General features: G+C 48.8%; 6 protein-coding genes across 6 annotated transcripts; 2 read left to right on the forward strand and 4 right to left on the reverse strand.

Moving 5' to 3' along the window:
* Positions 1-106: 106 nt before the first annotated feature.
* Positions 107-1,596, reverse strand: POJ06DRAFT_245408 (uncharacterized protein). The gene is made up of 4 exons (XM_056186648.1): positions 1,146-1,596; positions 935-1,084; positions 587-853; positions 107-531 (listed from the first exon to the last, which is right to left on the reverse strand). Exons 1-4 carry the CDS (start codon positions 1,390-1,392, stop codon positions 446-448), a joined length of 750 nt encoding a protein of 249 aa, XP_056046157.1. The 5' UTR covers positions 1,393-1,596; the 3' UTR covers positions 107-445.
* A 336-nt stretch (positions 1,597-1,932) lies between these two features.
* On the forward strand, positions 1,933-3,588 carry POJ06DRAFT_235670 (tRNA A64-2'-O-ribosylphosphate transferase; the record flags this gene model as incomplete). The annotated part of the gene is made up of 5 exons (XM_056185844.1): positions 1,933-2,117; positions 2,264-2,326; positions 2,387-2,582; positions 2,639-2,863; positions 2,920-3,588. 5 exons carry the CDS (start codon positions 1,933-1,935, stop codon positions 3,586-3,588), a joined length of 1,338 nt encoding a protein of 445 aa, XP_056046158.1.
* A 479-nt stretch (positions 3,589-4,067) lies between these two features.
* POJ06DRAFT_235671 (uncharacterized protein) lies at positions 4,068-4,779 on the reverse strand (the record flags this gene model as incomplete). The annotated part of the gene is made up of 5 exons (XM_056185845.1): positions 4,068-4,189; positions 4,303-4,360; positions 4,387-4,426; positions 4,514-4,644; positions 4,762-4,779. The coding sequence occupies 5 exons, from the start codon at positions 4,777-4,779 to the stop codon at positions 4,068-4,070; spliced, it is 369 nt and encodes a 122-aa protein (XP_056046159.1).
* A 2,837-nt stretch (positions 4,780-7,616) lies between these two features.
* On the forward strand, positions 7,617-10,946 carry POJ06DRAFT_54244 (STE like transcription factor-domain-containing protein). Its single transcript, XM_056191187.1, has 3 exons — positions 7,617-7,988; positions 8,045-8,144; positions 8,198-10,946. Exons 1-3 carry the CDS (start codon positions 7,832-7,834, stop codon positions 10,533-10,535), a joined length of 2,595 nt encoding a protein of 864 aa, XP_056046160.1. The 5' UTR covers positions 7,617-7,831; the 3' UTR covers positions 10,536-10,946.
* POJ06DRAFT_245424 (transcriptional regulator TACO1-like protein) lies at positions 10,639-11,922 on the reverse strand. The gene is made up of 3 exons (XM_056186649.1): positions 11,830-11,922; positions 11,399-11,690; positions 10,639-11,341 (listed from the first exon to the last, which is right to left on the reverse strand). The coding sequence occupies exons 2-3, from the start codon at positions 11,649-11,651 to the stop codon at positions 10,662-10,664; spliced, it is 933 nt and encodes a 310-aa protein (XP_056046161.1). The 5' UTR covers positions 11,652-11,690; positions 11,830-11,922; the 3' UTR covers positions 10,639-10,661.
* A 684-nt stretch (positions 11,923-12,606) lies between these two features.
* On the reverse strand, positions 12,607-14,047 carry POJ06DRAFT_54260 (uncharacterized protein). Its single transcript, XM_056191188.1, has 3 exons — positions 13,678-14,047; positions 13,005-13,626; positions 12,607-12,944 (listed from the first exon to the last, which is right to left on the reverse strand). Exons 1-3 carry the CDS (start codon positions 13,800-13,802, stop codon positions 12,717-12,719), a joined length of 975 nt encoding a protein of 324 aa, XP_056046162.1. The 5' UTR covers positions 13,803-14,047; the 3' UTR covers positions 12,607-12,716.
* Between the last annotated feature and the right edge of the window lie 717 nt (positions 14,048-14,764).

Below are 14,764 nucleotides of genomic sequence, written 5' to 3' on the forward strand. Positions count from 1 at the left end.
CGCTGTCGTAGAATTTGTACTATACGTGGTGGGCTCTAGCATCATGTGGTTCTGTAAACTGCTCACTGTATGAATATTATATGCTGCATAGACCAGTTCTTGCCCATTTTTTGAGGCCATAATTTATCCTAAATTCGATCCAAAGGGCCTACGTGCCTGAGTGCAAGAGCAGTATAATATATCAACACTGTAGAACCAACTCCAAACCAATTTGCCAAAATTAGGTATTAACCAGAAAGCCACGATATGAACAACTACCTGATTCCAACAATTGCGGTCTACCAAAAATATAGATGGCCATAGCGAGAGGAAATTAGACACGAAAGACTTTAAGTTTTCGCTTGATAAGTTGTCGACAGATAGGACAGAGCTTGTAAGTATGTGCTAGAGGTCTGTTATTTGGCGGTAGCGGGGCTATTTCATCTGCACACCACTGTGTCCGTTGTTAGATATACGCTTTAGAGTGGATGCTCCAAGTCCTACGAAACAGACGTACCTCGCAAACCGCTAAATGCGTACATGGAAGAAACACTACGTCACACCCGCTTTAGCACCAATCAAGTTAAATGTAATAAGGCTAGCATACCGGTATCAGCGACCTGGGCGAAGCAAACTTTGCATTCAATATTAACGGTCAATTGCTCCGATGGTAATGGTTCAGGCCTGTTCTTTCTCTCGAGCGTCGCAACTGGTTCCTCGTCTTGAGGAGGAGAGACAAGCGAGTCCGCCTGATCTTGCTCAGCATTAGAACTCTGCTCGTTCCCGTCTCGCTCGCGTTCTTCCTGCAGTCGTCGCTGGTTTTGCCGCCAGGTAATCGCGCGCTGGAACAAAGATGTAACCGGCGATATGTAGTCTACACGATCAGCATTCCATACTGAGTGCATGATTTGCGGGTGTTCTCGTAAACTAACGCCGCGCACTGAATACACCTTACCTTCGCTTGATATTTCTTGCAACGTGCCAAAAGCGTTACGTCCTAGCTGTCGCCGCCGTTGTCGCCGAGACTCGTCATTTGGCCGTGTATCTGCTTGCACTGCCACTTCGTTTGTCTGTGCCGTTCCTCCGGATGTGGTCTCCCAGTATTCTTCAATGACGCAATCAGCACAGATGGATCTTGCGACATCCCTGTTCGTCGAAGGACTTACCTTTGCAAGGACCACAGTACATTCCCCACCGTGTACCCTCGTTCACAGTTCCACGTCCGTCAATGTAGATATCGTATCGTCCAGTCGTGCTCGGTGGTCGCTTGTCTAGACATGCGCAGCATTGATCAGTAGATGTCAGCGCGCAGCGCGATTCCGCGTGCTCGCACGTCTTCAGAGTCTCGTAGACGGGGAAGTGCCGCCGCCGCACCGGCGATGGTGATGACGACGCGGTCGTTGCTGTGGCCATATCTGTAGTCTCCGGACGACGAGCCTTGTATAACACAGCTGTCTGGTACCGATTGTGGTTCAATCGCTTTATCCGTGGCGTAAGTGACTTCGCAGGTTTAGTACCACGAACGCCCAGACTTCCAGAAGTTCCGGAGCGACCCAGGACTGGGATGGTGCTCGGATGGACTTGAGGTCGCGTCGATTGTCGTGGTCGTGAAATTAGTAGAGAGGGAATGAGGACGTCAAATGCCCTTTACGCCGAATACGGTTTCGCACGAGCGGCTCAACCTCCCAATCCGCGGCGTGAAATACGAAATTTGTTATCGACATCCAATTAATAGGGACCTGCGGATATTCAGTGCCCAATGAGACAACTGGCGATATTACAATTCATTATTGGCAAGTGACATAAGGACGCCGTTCAGCCGTTACGTAAAGCTTAAGTAAGGTCGGCACGCACACTGTCATATGCGCGGCAGAGGATCCAGAAGACCAGACTGAGAACAACCAAACGCCAAATGGATCAGGAATTACGAATAAGCTGTGGCCATTGTCAATTATGAACTACGCTGAGGACCCCGCGATTAGTGACGCGAATTTCTTCGGGGCAGTATCAAAGAGCCTCCGTAAAGACTCTAGAAGTGTACACAACCGTCTCCATTCAATTTACCACGATTCCGAATTCGTGACTGACGTATCTGAAGCTTACGGCTTGCCATTAGTCGGTACGTATTTGTTTATTGCGTGAGTAGCTATGATATTGCGACGAAGAGTGGAGAAATGAGCTCGAGGCTCACGATTGAAAGCGAATGAGAGGTGTGGACGATGGTATATACCGCCACAACACATTGCCGACTCAGTATATTTTAAAAGCACAGACGGGCATACAGGGCAGTGGGGTTTCAGTCTAAGGAGATTAAATCTCCACATTTTACCCCTGATAGTGAAAAGCCGTGGGTCAGCTACAGGGTCTTTAGGTCTACGCATATGGCAACATACTTATTCATCCACAGGATCGTAATTGTTGATTCCACACGACGCGGAAAACGAATGCCCGATGCATTATCGAAGACGGTCCCGATTTGGTGTGCGGTTTTGAATAATGCGGTATTCGGCATGGGGGCGCTGTATACCTCGCCTATGGCAGTTTCCGCGTCTGAACATACTCAAATCGAAGCTCAGATCAGTACATGGACGGAACAGTTTCTGGTACGGTGCATGTATATAACGCTGCGCGCTTTCAGCACAACCTAACGGGATAGTAGAGATCTGGAATAATCGTTGCGAAGATACGTGCGTACCTTGACAAGCCACTGCGCCCGATCTGGGTAACGCCGGATCTCTCACTTCCTCCAGACCCACCGACGTTCGACCAATTTTACGCGGTAGTGCTATGCACGGCTTCAAGGATGGTACTGGACGGTGTAGAGAGGCGACAAGGCTATACGTATGTTCAAGGCGCAGCTGACGATCACGAGGAATGGGCTTCCGTATGTTGTATTTGCTTGATTTATAAAAACAAGAGGCCCTGGCTGATACAGTCTAGACCATTACGCCGAATGTGTTCTGGAGTAATAAAGACCTGCTGCTGAAGTCCTCAGACTACGAAGTGGAGGAGGTTATTCAGAAAGGCCAACTGACAGCTAAATCAGAATTCGAAACTCCAGTGGCCGGCAATACTACATTACTCGACGTCACTGCCATTGGAGACACGGGAATATACATTGGGAAGAAGCAATCACTGGTTGGACATTACAACGACATTACTGATTTCGAAATCATAATCGACCTCTCAACGTCGCCGACAAGCGTACCAGATCCCGACACCATGAATAAGAAAATCCTTCAAATTCCGGTCCCAGACGGCAAAAAAGGGTCAAAGCAATTTCGCGCCGATTTGCCAAAAGTAATAGCATTTTTCGAGAGGACATGTCTGTCCCATATTGCACGTACTAACTCGACGTCATCTGAAATTCGCGTCCTTATTCTTTGTGATACGGGCAGCGATTTCTCGGTTGGCGCCGCTCTAGCGATACTCTCGCTTTACTACAACGAAGATGGTCACGTTGACGAGAGCAAGGAGTGGATAAATTGTCGGATTGATAAGGACTTGGTTCGACGACGGCTGACATTCATTGTCGTGCATCGAAGAGTGAATCCCAGCCGTGCGACTCTACTAGCTGTCAATTCAGTGCTGATGGGGTGGAACAATTGACGGAAATTATCCGTCAACTGCAGTACGATTAAAATATAAGCAGCAAAATAGAAGATTGTGTATACTACGAAAGGGACTAAGGTTCGGGTATCGAATTCAGCAATACGACGCTAGCCTCGAGATAGGCTGCGATGGTTCATCTCGATCGCGCAATGAACAACAATTACCGACGTCTATCAATTAAAACTGCCATGTCTAAAATAAAAGAAAACCCAAAATCCCCATATATGACATGAAAACAGAAACTAAATGTAATGATACCCCCAAAAAGTACACCTGCACAATACTGAATCCAACGCAACCACCTTCATGGGTCTAAAAACGATGAGTTCTTTTTTTCTATATTTTTTGATTGAGCCTTGTCCACAGGTATGGTTCTACGGACAGACACGCAGCTTGTCATCATCCAATTTGCACCGAGATCCGAAATAACACTACTTATGTAACAACAAAACGGAGAACTAAACGAATCCCCTGGCTTAGGGATGTAAATCTAGTTGATTGAATTCGTAGAGTGATTTTGAGAAGAGAAGATTTATAGCTCGATTCGCGCTTGTCTCCTGTGCATGACGATCTGGCAACCACAGAAGGCGAGGAAGACCTATTTAGAATGTATTAGTACCGCTAACACTCAAAGTGGATCGAACGGAACGACAATCCTCAAGTAGCGCGTTCCTAATAGATCGCCCAGGTGATAGCTCACTTGCGACCCACCACTTCTGTCATTTATGAGGCACCATTGCTGGGAATGCACAACGTCTCTGTTCGGATCCTAATAATGAAAAATTCATAACGTACCGCGTAGATGATAGCACCGCCGAACAAGTTCATCGCAACACTATACACATCGTTTTGTTAGGTTTTGCTTCATTACTCATTCCACACATCACTATCTCCGTAGTTCACGTTCGCCGGGGTCACTTACGGTTCGCCAGCTGGGGGATCCATAGTGCTGCCGAGGAAGGCTTCAGAGCCTGACAAGAAAAACCCGGCAATGGCGCAGAGAATGATGATTCCGAAGACGGATAGGACGGTGCAGCACCAAGCGTAACCGAGCTGCAACAAGATGCAATTACGTTAGTTCAGTAGTAGGCTAGGAACCGCTGTCACGGTTTGCAATCGTAGTGACAGAGTGCATTACAACAATCTGACAAAGAAAATACGGATACGTACAGAAACAACGGGCTTCATGACGTCTGACGTGTGATTAATGAATAGTGGTATGTAGAGTGATGCGATGAGTCGATGTTGATAGCACTAAACACTAAGTGAGGACAGGGATTTTTCGAGAGCTGCACTTCTGAATTGTGGTTGGCGGCGAGCTTTGGTTATCTCTGTGACCGCAGCATTGACGTGACAGTTAATGTCGTACCGGCAAGTCCATGTGCTAGATATGCATCATTGGGACTTTGTGCTTCTGCATACTAGCCATATACGTGACGTCGCCTGATGAACAATGACCCCCTCTGCTTGCAGAGCGCAGGTGGGCAAAAGGACCTCAACCGCAAGACGTAAGGCATTAGTATCTTCGGTGTGTTGCATTTCACTTCGTCGAGATTGTTAAACGATTACTTCCGGCGTGAAGACCATTGGAGAACCGACGGGTGCCGTGGGTTAGGTGTTGATATCTCCTCGACCTGGGTTGCTCCAGCTGCGCCGTCGAATGAGGCGGTGCGAATAACCGATAAGACTTGTGGCGCCGTCATGTCGTTCATTGGCTGCAAACTTTGCCATCATGAGCCTAACGAACAAGGCATAACTGTGTATGCAACGCTGTTGTTCAGGTTGGAACCATAGCGCGTAGAATTCGTCATGTTTTTGACGCGGATAGGCTACGCATTGTTGCTATAATGTTGATTAGCGGAAGTCTGCAGCTTTTGACATAGTTAAGATATTTGGTATAAGTGTAATCAATCGACTCCGATGGCGCACAACGTATGTCTTACGACTGGTTGTGATCGAATTCGCACACTAACGTTGATCAATTACTGATCTGCGAATTACTGATACACCAGTCGAGGCTGTCTAGCGGGCTTGGCCAAAGCTGATGGATGACTGTTGCATTGATCATGCATGTCAAACGGTTGCCGTACATGAATTACTGGCAGTAGAATCATTGAGTACACCACCTAAGATTATAAGTTGGCAGCAAGTGGGGGGTGTGCCCAATTATCGTGTAGAATAGTGATGATGCTAAGAGACAATGCAAAGCAAGGGTGTAGGCGCACATGAGTGCGGGGCATTGTGTGAGAGGGACAATACCAACATCGAAGTCGACAACAATGTATAAGATTACTTGGCTCAAGATGGCTGTACGATATGTAGCCGGCACAGAACACGCAACGGAGGGCCCGAACGAACGCGTTTGCCGTAGTTTACGTATACTGTACTCTGCTGCGTGCCTCTGGGTGTAGTAATCGCCGAGATTTCAGTTAATTAGCGAGACATGCACATGCACCAGTGCAATTGGATCTTCGATAAAATATGTGTTGCGAACCTTGGCAACTACTCATAATCTTAAATCATTTGTGACGATGCTTATGGTCCCATAGCCGATAATGTTATTTTAAGTAAAAAGTGGGGCGAGATTCCTAGCCAACTGTTGTCGGAGGCCATCTTTGACTTTGCATCAATCATGATGCCGAGCGCTCTAGAGGCAAAAGCCGCGGGTTGAGTAGCTGAACGCTAAGCGGGGCGGGCCGGCATTAGCCCATATATGAATTACACGATTGGTGATTTTCAAGCAAAGGATGATGGCGCGTCGCGCTGTTGACAGGGGATGATCCGGCAAGTGGTCGGCGGTCGGCTGGTCGCGCGCTAAAGACGCGTTGGGTTGTCGGAGGCGGATGGGTAAGGGTAATCATTTTCTCGCCCGCTAAGCCGCGTTCGGCTATGGCAGCCGTCCCACCTGTGCGCTAGCCACGTGCGGTTAGGCTGCTTTTTGGTACGGTGGGGCCTACTTTCGTAACAAACCGCTGCCAGATAAAATTTGCGGCAGCAGCGAAGGCAGCAATAACATATGCGATTAATATACTCTGAAGTCGCCATTGAATGTGTGGGTTGGGGGACCTGACAGAACTGCAGGATCGGCGGTCAGCCAGGTCGCAAGAGGAACGGTACCTGCAGCACTAGTCAGGAACAGCTTTTTTTTTTGCGCACGAAGCCATCACGCTCGCTACGCTCCGGCTGCTGCGGGCCTCTCGTCCTCTGCTCCAAAAACAGCAACCCTCGTTTATTTCCATATCTCTCCTCCGATACGCCCAGTTGCTATTAGAAAACTGCAAAGACTTTCGTTACCACTACGTCTGCCTTGTGCTTTATTAATTCGACTACGCTTCCCTCTCTGCTTGCCACTGTGTGCAAGCCCACGCGTGTTCCCCGGTTTATCATTCACCACGTCCCCGCATCCAAATAACTACCACACTCAGCACCAAAGCCGGCGTGGTTTACCGACGATCTGATTTATTCGGCGACAGCCGACGTCGGCACAATATCTCATCCTCAACACTTTGAACGAGGTACGCACGGCTTGATCCTTCTAGCTCTTAGAAGAATACGTGTATGAGTGGACGTGCTAATACCGTTTTGGCCTTTAGAACGTTTACGCGCTTAAGCGCTACAGTCGGAAGTGCAGGGTTGATGCTGTTTTGCGTTTGCGTGATCCGGAGTAAACCTCATTCCGCATCAGCATCCTTCTTCACTATAGCACCGACCATTGCCAATCTAATCCATTTCAGCTAAATTACCTTAGCGAACGATTGTGGAGTACGTCTATGATTTTCTACTCTGAAGAGACGCTCTGTTTGCACGTGGGATTCCGTACTGACAGCCGTATAGGCAGCTTAGCCTCATCTCGGTAGCCGCAAACCGGAGACCAGGTACCTTTCCCACTCACCAGCCATTCCATCCCATCCTGTCCCATCCCATCGCATCCCAGACCACTCGTCTTTTACTACCCCGTCAAAACTTGTGGTACGCCCCAAGATCCGCCGCCTGAGTCTGGCTTGTACGGAGACGACCGGAAAAGGCAGGCGGCTAGAATTGTTCTCGGAACTTACGCTACTGTACCTAACCGCAGCCTGCCCTGCAGCTCTCCGGCCGCTCTCAATCTCTTTTCCGCAAAGACTACAGTCTCGTGGTCTCTTTACAGTCATCTTCGTCTTTTACGTGAATCTGAGACAACTGCTACTAGCCGCATCTCCCGCGCCATTCGCGCAGACATATATATATCGCGTCATTCACAATGCTGGCCACTAACCAACTTGCCATTTCTAATCTTTCTGCTGCGGCAGTCACCGCAACTGCTCCAGATACCCGACCGGAAACATTCATGATGTCTGCTGAAGCACAAGAACTTCTGTCGCCGGAGACAATAAATGCGCTCAAGGAGGTTGACAAATGTACGTCGCGAGCGAGTTAGTCGAGGTCTGCGCACTATGTCGCTAACGAGCTCTAGTAAAAATCTTTTTGGCGAGTGCGCCAGCACAAATGCAGCCAAAGGAGATGTTTAACCGGTTTCAACTGCCTACTCAAGAATACGTGACCTGCGTCCTATGGTGTGTCTATTGTCACGTCGTAACTTTAGCAGTCCGCTAACCACGTATGATAGGAATGGTGTTTTCTACATCACGGGAACTGACATTGTTCGGTGTCTGACATTCCGATTTCAAGCCTTTGGCAGGCCAGTGAAAAATCCCAAGAAATTTGAGGAAGGCATTTTCTCCGATCTTCGCAACCTCAAGCCAGGTAACGACGACGCTCTTCTGGAAGAACCAAAGTCGCCGTTCCTCGAACTTTTGTACAAGAACAATTGCATCCGAACCCAGAAGAAGCAAAAGGTTTTTAACTGGTTTTCAGTCCCGCACGACAGATTATTTCTTGATGCCCTGGAGCGCGATCTGAAGCGAGAGAGCTTAAAGCAGGAAACTACGACTGAGGCCGTGTCTGAGCCAGCGCTTTCATTTCAATTTGATCCAAATCAGACTCTTTTTGAGCAGCTTATGAAAGCACTGCAGCAATCAGCATCATCAGCTATTATTGCCGAGCGAATGCTTGACTCTTACAACGCTGGCCCTGCGGCTGCGTCATGGGACATGGGTCCACCGCCACTACCAGCTTCTGTGGCCCCTTCTGCGGTCACTACAGTCATTCCTTCTGCTATGATTGCCGGAAATATGACCACTTCGCCCTCTGATACTGCAGACCACAGCCAGGAGTTTAAGCACGAGCTAGGAGATGTCTCCATCGATGGACAATTCGTGTCACCAGATTATTCTAGCATCTGCTCCGTCGACAACACTTTAACTATGCCACATGGGGCGCTTCTCAATAAACATTACATTGCCGATGAAGCTTCTTCCCCCGCGCCATCATTTGAATCGTCAGTGCTTGATGACTCGTTTGATCCGCGGAGTAGCATACCGTTTGAGCCGATGACTCCGGACACTCAGCACTCTGTCCTGTCATACAAAGATCCGCAATACGTCGACGGGTCGTATTTCTCGACACAAAATACCTACTCCGATCTTGATAGCCAGCACGATTTCTATGCCGGTAATCACGGTCGGCACTCTCACAGCACCAACCACATGCCGTACCACACGCAGCCATCCTATGGTAGTGCGAATGGATTTCTTGGAGGCCGAAACATGGCGAATCCGCTCTATCCGGTAAATCTTCTCAGCGGCTCGCCAGTTTACAAGCAACGGCGGCGGCGGTCGGCAACAAATCCATATCTGTCCACCATGAATAGCAATCCTTATCCGTCCCAACGTCGTGCCGCGTCATCTAGTTCCGCCGCCGGGACTAGAGTTACGAGTCCAGCGCCATCAATGATGTCCTCGATGTCGGAGCCAACGATGCTCCCTATGCAGTACTACATGCACAAGTCTGCTAGCTTGCCACAGCGACATCGTCCACATCGCCATCATTTTCAGCAGTCGGAAGAAGAGTATGACAACGACAGCGAGTATCTCGTTGATGATTATTCCCGATATCTCGATTACGATTCCGCAAACGATATGCCACCGCAGCAGCAGTTTGTTCACCAGCAACACGGGCAGTCGCAACTTCACTATCCCGTGTACGCGGCTAATGATCACATGCAGGCCCCAAACATGACCCCTGGAGGTCATTTGAAACCCAAGAAATCTCGACCGGAGCTGAGAGATCCATATCCCGTTGCTTCGGTTAGCTCTGCGGGCAGCAGTGGCCGGAAAACACATACGTGTCCAATCACTTCTTGTGGGCGGATGTTTACGCGTCTGGAGCACTTGAAGCGTCATGTGCGAACGCACACGAAGGAAAGACCGTATACTTGCAAAATCTGCGGAAAAGGATTCTCGCGATCAGACAATCTCGCGCAACATAGACGGACACACGAAAAGATGACAGTGCTGAGCGAAGACCAAGTTGCCGCCGCCACGGCTGCTGCTGCTGCCGCCCGCCAAGCGCGACAACAGCCACAACACCCCGACGTGTATTATCGGCAGCAGAGTGTCGAGTCTGACCAGGACGATGGCCGGGAACTTTATAGGGAGCAGAGGAACAGCGCGCAGCTACGACGGAGTATTGAGGATGACGACGACGACGAAGAAGAAGAAGAAGAAGAACAGGACATTGAAGAAGTTAGGCGGCGCTCGGCGCATCATCATCGGCATCATTCGCAGCAACATCATACTTCGCGATCGGGGACTCCTGCTGGGAGATGCCAGCAACAAGCGCACCACCAGGTCAAGTTTCCTCAGCAGATGTACTATTCAAATGTAGGGTCGCAGAGTCCATCAGCAATTGGAGTCGAGGATGACGAGGAGAATGAGTTTGATGAGGAGGGACACGGCGGCTCCGAATATACGCCCTACCACCGTTACAGTCATAGTCCGAACAGTATGTATCAGAAACAACAAGCGGGCTATAGAGGGGTAGAAGCGAATGAGTTAGAGTACTAGACGCTGAAGAAGCACATTTGGATTACATTTGGAGTTTTGAGTTGGGTTTTGGGAATAAGGTCGAGTGTCAATCTATTGTTCTAATCTAATGAAGTATTACATGACAAGATCGTACGGTACAAATTGCTAGCTGGCATTGGTGTAGACATCCTGAACATCGTCAATCTCGTTCAGCAGTCCCACGACTTTTCTCATCGTCTCACCCTGAGGGTCTGTCAATTCAATGACTGAGTCTTTCTTCGGCACATACTCTATTCCCATCTCCTTAATATCGTACCCATATGAATCCTTCATCTGCTGTGCAACCTTCGCAGTATCAACCGGATCAACTAGTATCTGATAGACTGGTAATTCAGCCTCTGGCCCTTCTGCCTCCTCATCCGGATCCAGCGTCTCAATATCCTCTGCACCTGCCTCGATAGCATGCTCAAAAATCACATCAAATTCAATAACGGCTGGCGTCTCCTCACTCCCGTCCGGGACAGTTCGCTTGACAATCCTAATGACCCCTTTCCTGTCAAAGAAGAATAGCGCCGGTCCCAGCTGACATGCCTGCTTGGTCAGACACGTCCGGACAGACGTCACCGTGCGCGCCTTGTTATCTGTCAACGCCTCGATAACGATCGCAGACCCGCCGGGCCCAATCGCTTCGTACGTCACGTTTTCGAGCGCCTTGCCATCGTTGCCTCCGAGACCAGCCGCTCGACGTAGTGCGGACTCGATCGTCTTTTTGGTGACGGACGCCTTTTTGGCGGCTTCGATTGCGCTATACAGACGTGCATTACTGTCTGGATCTGGGCCGCCGACTTTGCGTTGCGCGAGTTAGAATATACAAAACATCTCACGACACAGTGACAACATACTTTTCGCGGCGGCGACAATTGCGCGCGAGTGTTTCATGGCCGTCATGTTTTTCGCAGCATCGTTCGCGAACTTGGTGTGCTTAATTGTAGACCACTTGTTATGCCCGCTTGGCGTAGGGAGGGAATTAGCGAATAGCCGACAGGCGCAGGTTTGGACAGCTAGCTCTGGTAGTCGACGACGTCTTTGTGTTAAGTGAACAGGTAAGGCGCCGTAAGCTTGTAGACCGAAGCAGCGGAGTGTCCGCGCTGACATTGAATACTATAATGATCTTGAAGTCGTCGACTACTATGTCTAGCAAGAAAGAAGCTGTTAGCAACCTATGTCATACAAACATCTATGTAGAGATCAAGATCGCACGCGAACTGACCGGTTTGCGATGCGTCTATTGCCCTCACTGATACAACTTCAGTTTCTCAACAGTCATACATACCGAAACTCCCACAGTTTTGCAAACCCAATTGAGTAGTAGGCTCGCGCTCAGAGGTGCTCTGCGACGGGAATTGCCGATAGAGCAGATTGTAGATGCCTGCAGTCGCTTCGAGGGCAGCAAATTGATGCGCATTACCCTGCTCAAAATCAAGCCCTGTAGCAAGATTGAACTCTAAATTATAATAGGGGCCGTCAAGTTTCAACCAAAGGCCTTGACATACAGCTTGCTCAACGCTATTTCAGTGTTTATCTCACATATTCTACAGGGGGTCCATATATTGTTGTCTACGTGTGCGGTTTTGGTCATGCCATACATCAGTCATATTATGTCTGTGCTACAATCAACTGCCGTACTTTCCGCAGGCCAAGAGCTGACCTGTTGTGGTGTCACGACATATTTTGTCCGTAGATGGAAGATGTAATTAAACGCAGCAGACAAGCCTAATCAAGACAGACGACCATAATAAACAGGACGAATAGCAGAATCTATTCAGAGCTTAGTTACGGAGTTAAGAGTGGGTCGATCTGCCGGTCGTGGGCGAAATTCACAGCCCACTTCAATCTACCTTGCTTACAACCAGTGCTGTATGCAGCGTCGTTTATCCTCGAGCTGTTGTCTACATTTTCTCGGACGAGATTATCGGGGACGGTCAAAACTGTAGAATTAGGACGCACAGAAAGTCTCATTCAAGTTGTGTGACGCTTAATGTCTACATACTGTTTGATCACATTGTGTGCCAAGCCTATTTAGAAGTTATGAGCGCATATGCTCAAAATTTGTGCGTAGATCAAAGATATAATTATAGACGCCTTAGAAAACACTCAATGAAAGAGAATCCAGGACAGATAACAGCGTGACATAGGACGAATGCATGGAATAATCAGAGCCTAGTGCGCTCTGACCATCCTGTGCTTCTCCTCCACCCTTTGAACAGCAGTATCCAAAATCGAACTACGGGTTTTCGCCTCAAACCAACTCCGCCGAAAAAAATCTAAAGGTGTGCATACAATCTCATTCCCACTGAGAATGTGGCTCGGAACGCAGTCTCCAAGTACAATTTCCTTTAGGTTTGGCGGGACATCCTCCCCAGAGAATCGTCCGTCTCTGACGATAACCTGCGTCGTTGTTTGTCAGCCGAACGCGATCCCACATACATTGTAAAGCTCGTCACTTACAAATGATTGAGTAGGCTCAAGCAACGTCCCTGGAGGACAGTTTGGGTCCTCGTTGCGAAAAGTCTCAATAACTACTCTCCGCAGCTTTCCAAACCACGTAATATTGTTCCATTCTAGTGGTCCAAATGGGTGTTGACGCAACTGAAGACGGAGCTCATCTCTGGCTTGCCGGATGGTTGCATTCCGCTCCTGTTCGCATGCATAAGACCGAACGGAGGGCCGTTCGCCACGGTCCTTCTCAATAATGTTCATCGCAATACCCAGACGGCAATGCAGATCACAAACACACCATGAGATGGCGGCTCGCAGACTTCTATACGTCTGCGACACACCGACTTCAAATGCAACCATAAGCGTCCGTTCGTCATTGAACACGTAACTAATTGCGGCATCCCATTCCCTGATCGTGAGTCCGTCGCGAGTGTCTGTGCGATTCGTAGTGTCGGCCGAACGAGTGACGCCCTCCCGGATAGTTTCACTGATGCCGCCGCGACGCATAACGTCATTACAGGCATCCGAAAGATGACCAATTAGCTCGCCGACCATGTCTGAATGCAATGGCGTGGGAGCAGCAACGACAGTAGCAAGTTTGTTTGCGCTGTCGTACCACAGTCTAGGGAACCTAAGGTGCGTGTCGGCGGTAGTCATGTACATATCTCATTAATGTACTTACTTGTTTCCCTCAGTGTCAAGGTGTTCCTGCGCATATTCATACTCCGCCCATGTCGCCGGTACTTCTATTTTAGCGTCCGGCGAAAGCGGGCGTCTCACGACATTCATCAAAACGGACTGCTCCATTGGGACAATCTCTTACTCTCGTCTCCGTAGTTAGTATGGCTTTGCTGACAGTCTTCGTAGTCTTCTTCGCTGGAATAAATGCTGCATTGCTAACAGTTTTCTTGCTTGTCTTCCCTGCAGGCTGGCTCGATATATATGCCGCGCAGCTTGCCGACCACGCGCTGCGGATCCAAAATCGTCACGATCGCCAATGACGTTCATAGTTAAAGTTTGGGACAGGTCAGATCAGAGAATAACAGAACTCGGTAACAGGGCGGGTATGATTGCCAGAAGCTTGACAGTTTAGTGAAAGCAGTAACAAAGGCGAACAGTAAGCAGTTGTAATAAGGCCGGGTTGGATCCAGACTGCACGAGTCAGGCGTTAGAGATAGGGCAAATAGGCAGAATAACTATGTAACATTTTCTCATTACACCTTGGATATCTACACACAATTGTCTTGTGCCTTTGTAATCATACAATAACTCATTATCGTATATGTCTCCCATGAGCATCAACATTCGCATGGTGTTGGCCTTGATGGAGTGCCTCCGAACACCGAGCAAGTCTCTCCCCGCACTAAACAACCTTTCCACTGCAAACTCGGAAACTGGGATTGGTTAGTAATCCCTAGCCGCAGGGGCCATTTGCGGGTACTCATCTTGATGAGTACCCCACCAATTACAAAGCCAGTTTGGATCTTTTGTGTCATTAACACTGACCACCGGACTATCAAAGTACATGCCCAAACCTTGGCGATACGATGTGACCTGCATCGCTCTGCTACATGCTTAATTACATATGGGAAATTATTTACTCTCGAGCTCTGATGACAAAAGAGAAGTATTCCCTACACTCAAGCTGCGTATGCCGTTATTTCGAAGTTGGCAGCAGGCAAAAAGATAAAGCACACACCTGAGCAAAAAGTAAGACTGATAACAAAGAACAGGGACTCTCAAGTCAGTAAGTAGTAGATGTGAGAAGC

The sequence above is a fragment of the Lipomyces tetrasporus genome (assembly GCF_029532465.1).
Source record: "Lipomyces tetrasporus strain NRRL Y-64009 chromosome Unknown POJ06scaffold_2, whole genome shotgun sequence".
Lineage (NCBI taxonomy): Eukaryota > Fungi > Ascomycota > Lipomycetes > Lipomycetales > Lipomycetaceae > Lipomyces > Lipomyces tetrasporus.

Bases quoted from the DNA above. Each gene is read 5' to 3' on its own strand.
- POJ06DRAFT_54260 (XM_056191188.1), bottom strand. From the start codon at position 13,802: ATGGAGCAGTCCGTTTTGATGAATGTCGTGAGACGCCCGCTTTCGCCG. The intron at 13,627-13,677 runs GTAAGTACATTA...CACGCACCTTAG, and splicing joins CTTGACACTGAGGGAAACAA to GTTCCCTAGACTGTGGTACG. The intron at 12,945-13,004 runs GTAAGTGACGAG...ACAACGACGCAG, and splicing joins TTGAGCCTACTCAATCATTT to GTTATCGTCAGAGACGGACG.
- POJ06DRAFT_54244 (XM_056191187.1), top strand. From the start codon at position 7,832: ATGCTGGCCACTAACCAACTTGCCATTTCTAATCTTTCTGCTGCGGCA. The intron at 7,989-8,044 runs GTACGTCGCGAG...AACGAGCTCTAG, and splicing joins GCTCAAGGAGGTTGACAAAT to TAAAAATCTTTTTGGCGAGT. The intron at 8,145-8,197 runs GTGTGTCTATTG...CACGTATGATAG, and splicing joins TACGTGACCTGCGTCCTATG to GAATGGTGTTTTCTACATCA.
- POJ06DRAFT_245408 (XM_056186648.1), bottom strand. From the start codon at position 1,392: ATGGCCACAGCAACGACCGCGTCGTCATCACCATCGCCGGTGCGGCGG. The intron at 854-934 runs GTAAGGTGTATT...CTGATCGTGTAG, and splicing joins GCAAGAAATATCAAGCGAAG to ACTACATATCGCCGGTTACA. The intron at 532-586 runs GTATGCTAGCCT...GGTGTGACGTAG, and splicing joins CGCCCAGGTCGCTGATACCG to TGTTTCTTCCATGTACGCAT.
- POJ06DRAFT_245424 (XM_056186649.1), bottom strand. From the start codon at position 11,651: ATGTCAGCGCGGACACTCCGCTGCTTCGGTCTACAAGCTTACGGCGCC. The intron at 11,342-11,398 runs GTATGTTGTCAC...CGCAACGCAAAG, and splicing joins AATTGTCGCCGCCGCGAAAA to TCGGCGGCCCAGATCCAGAC.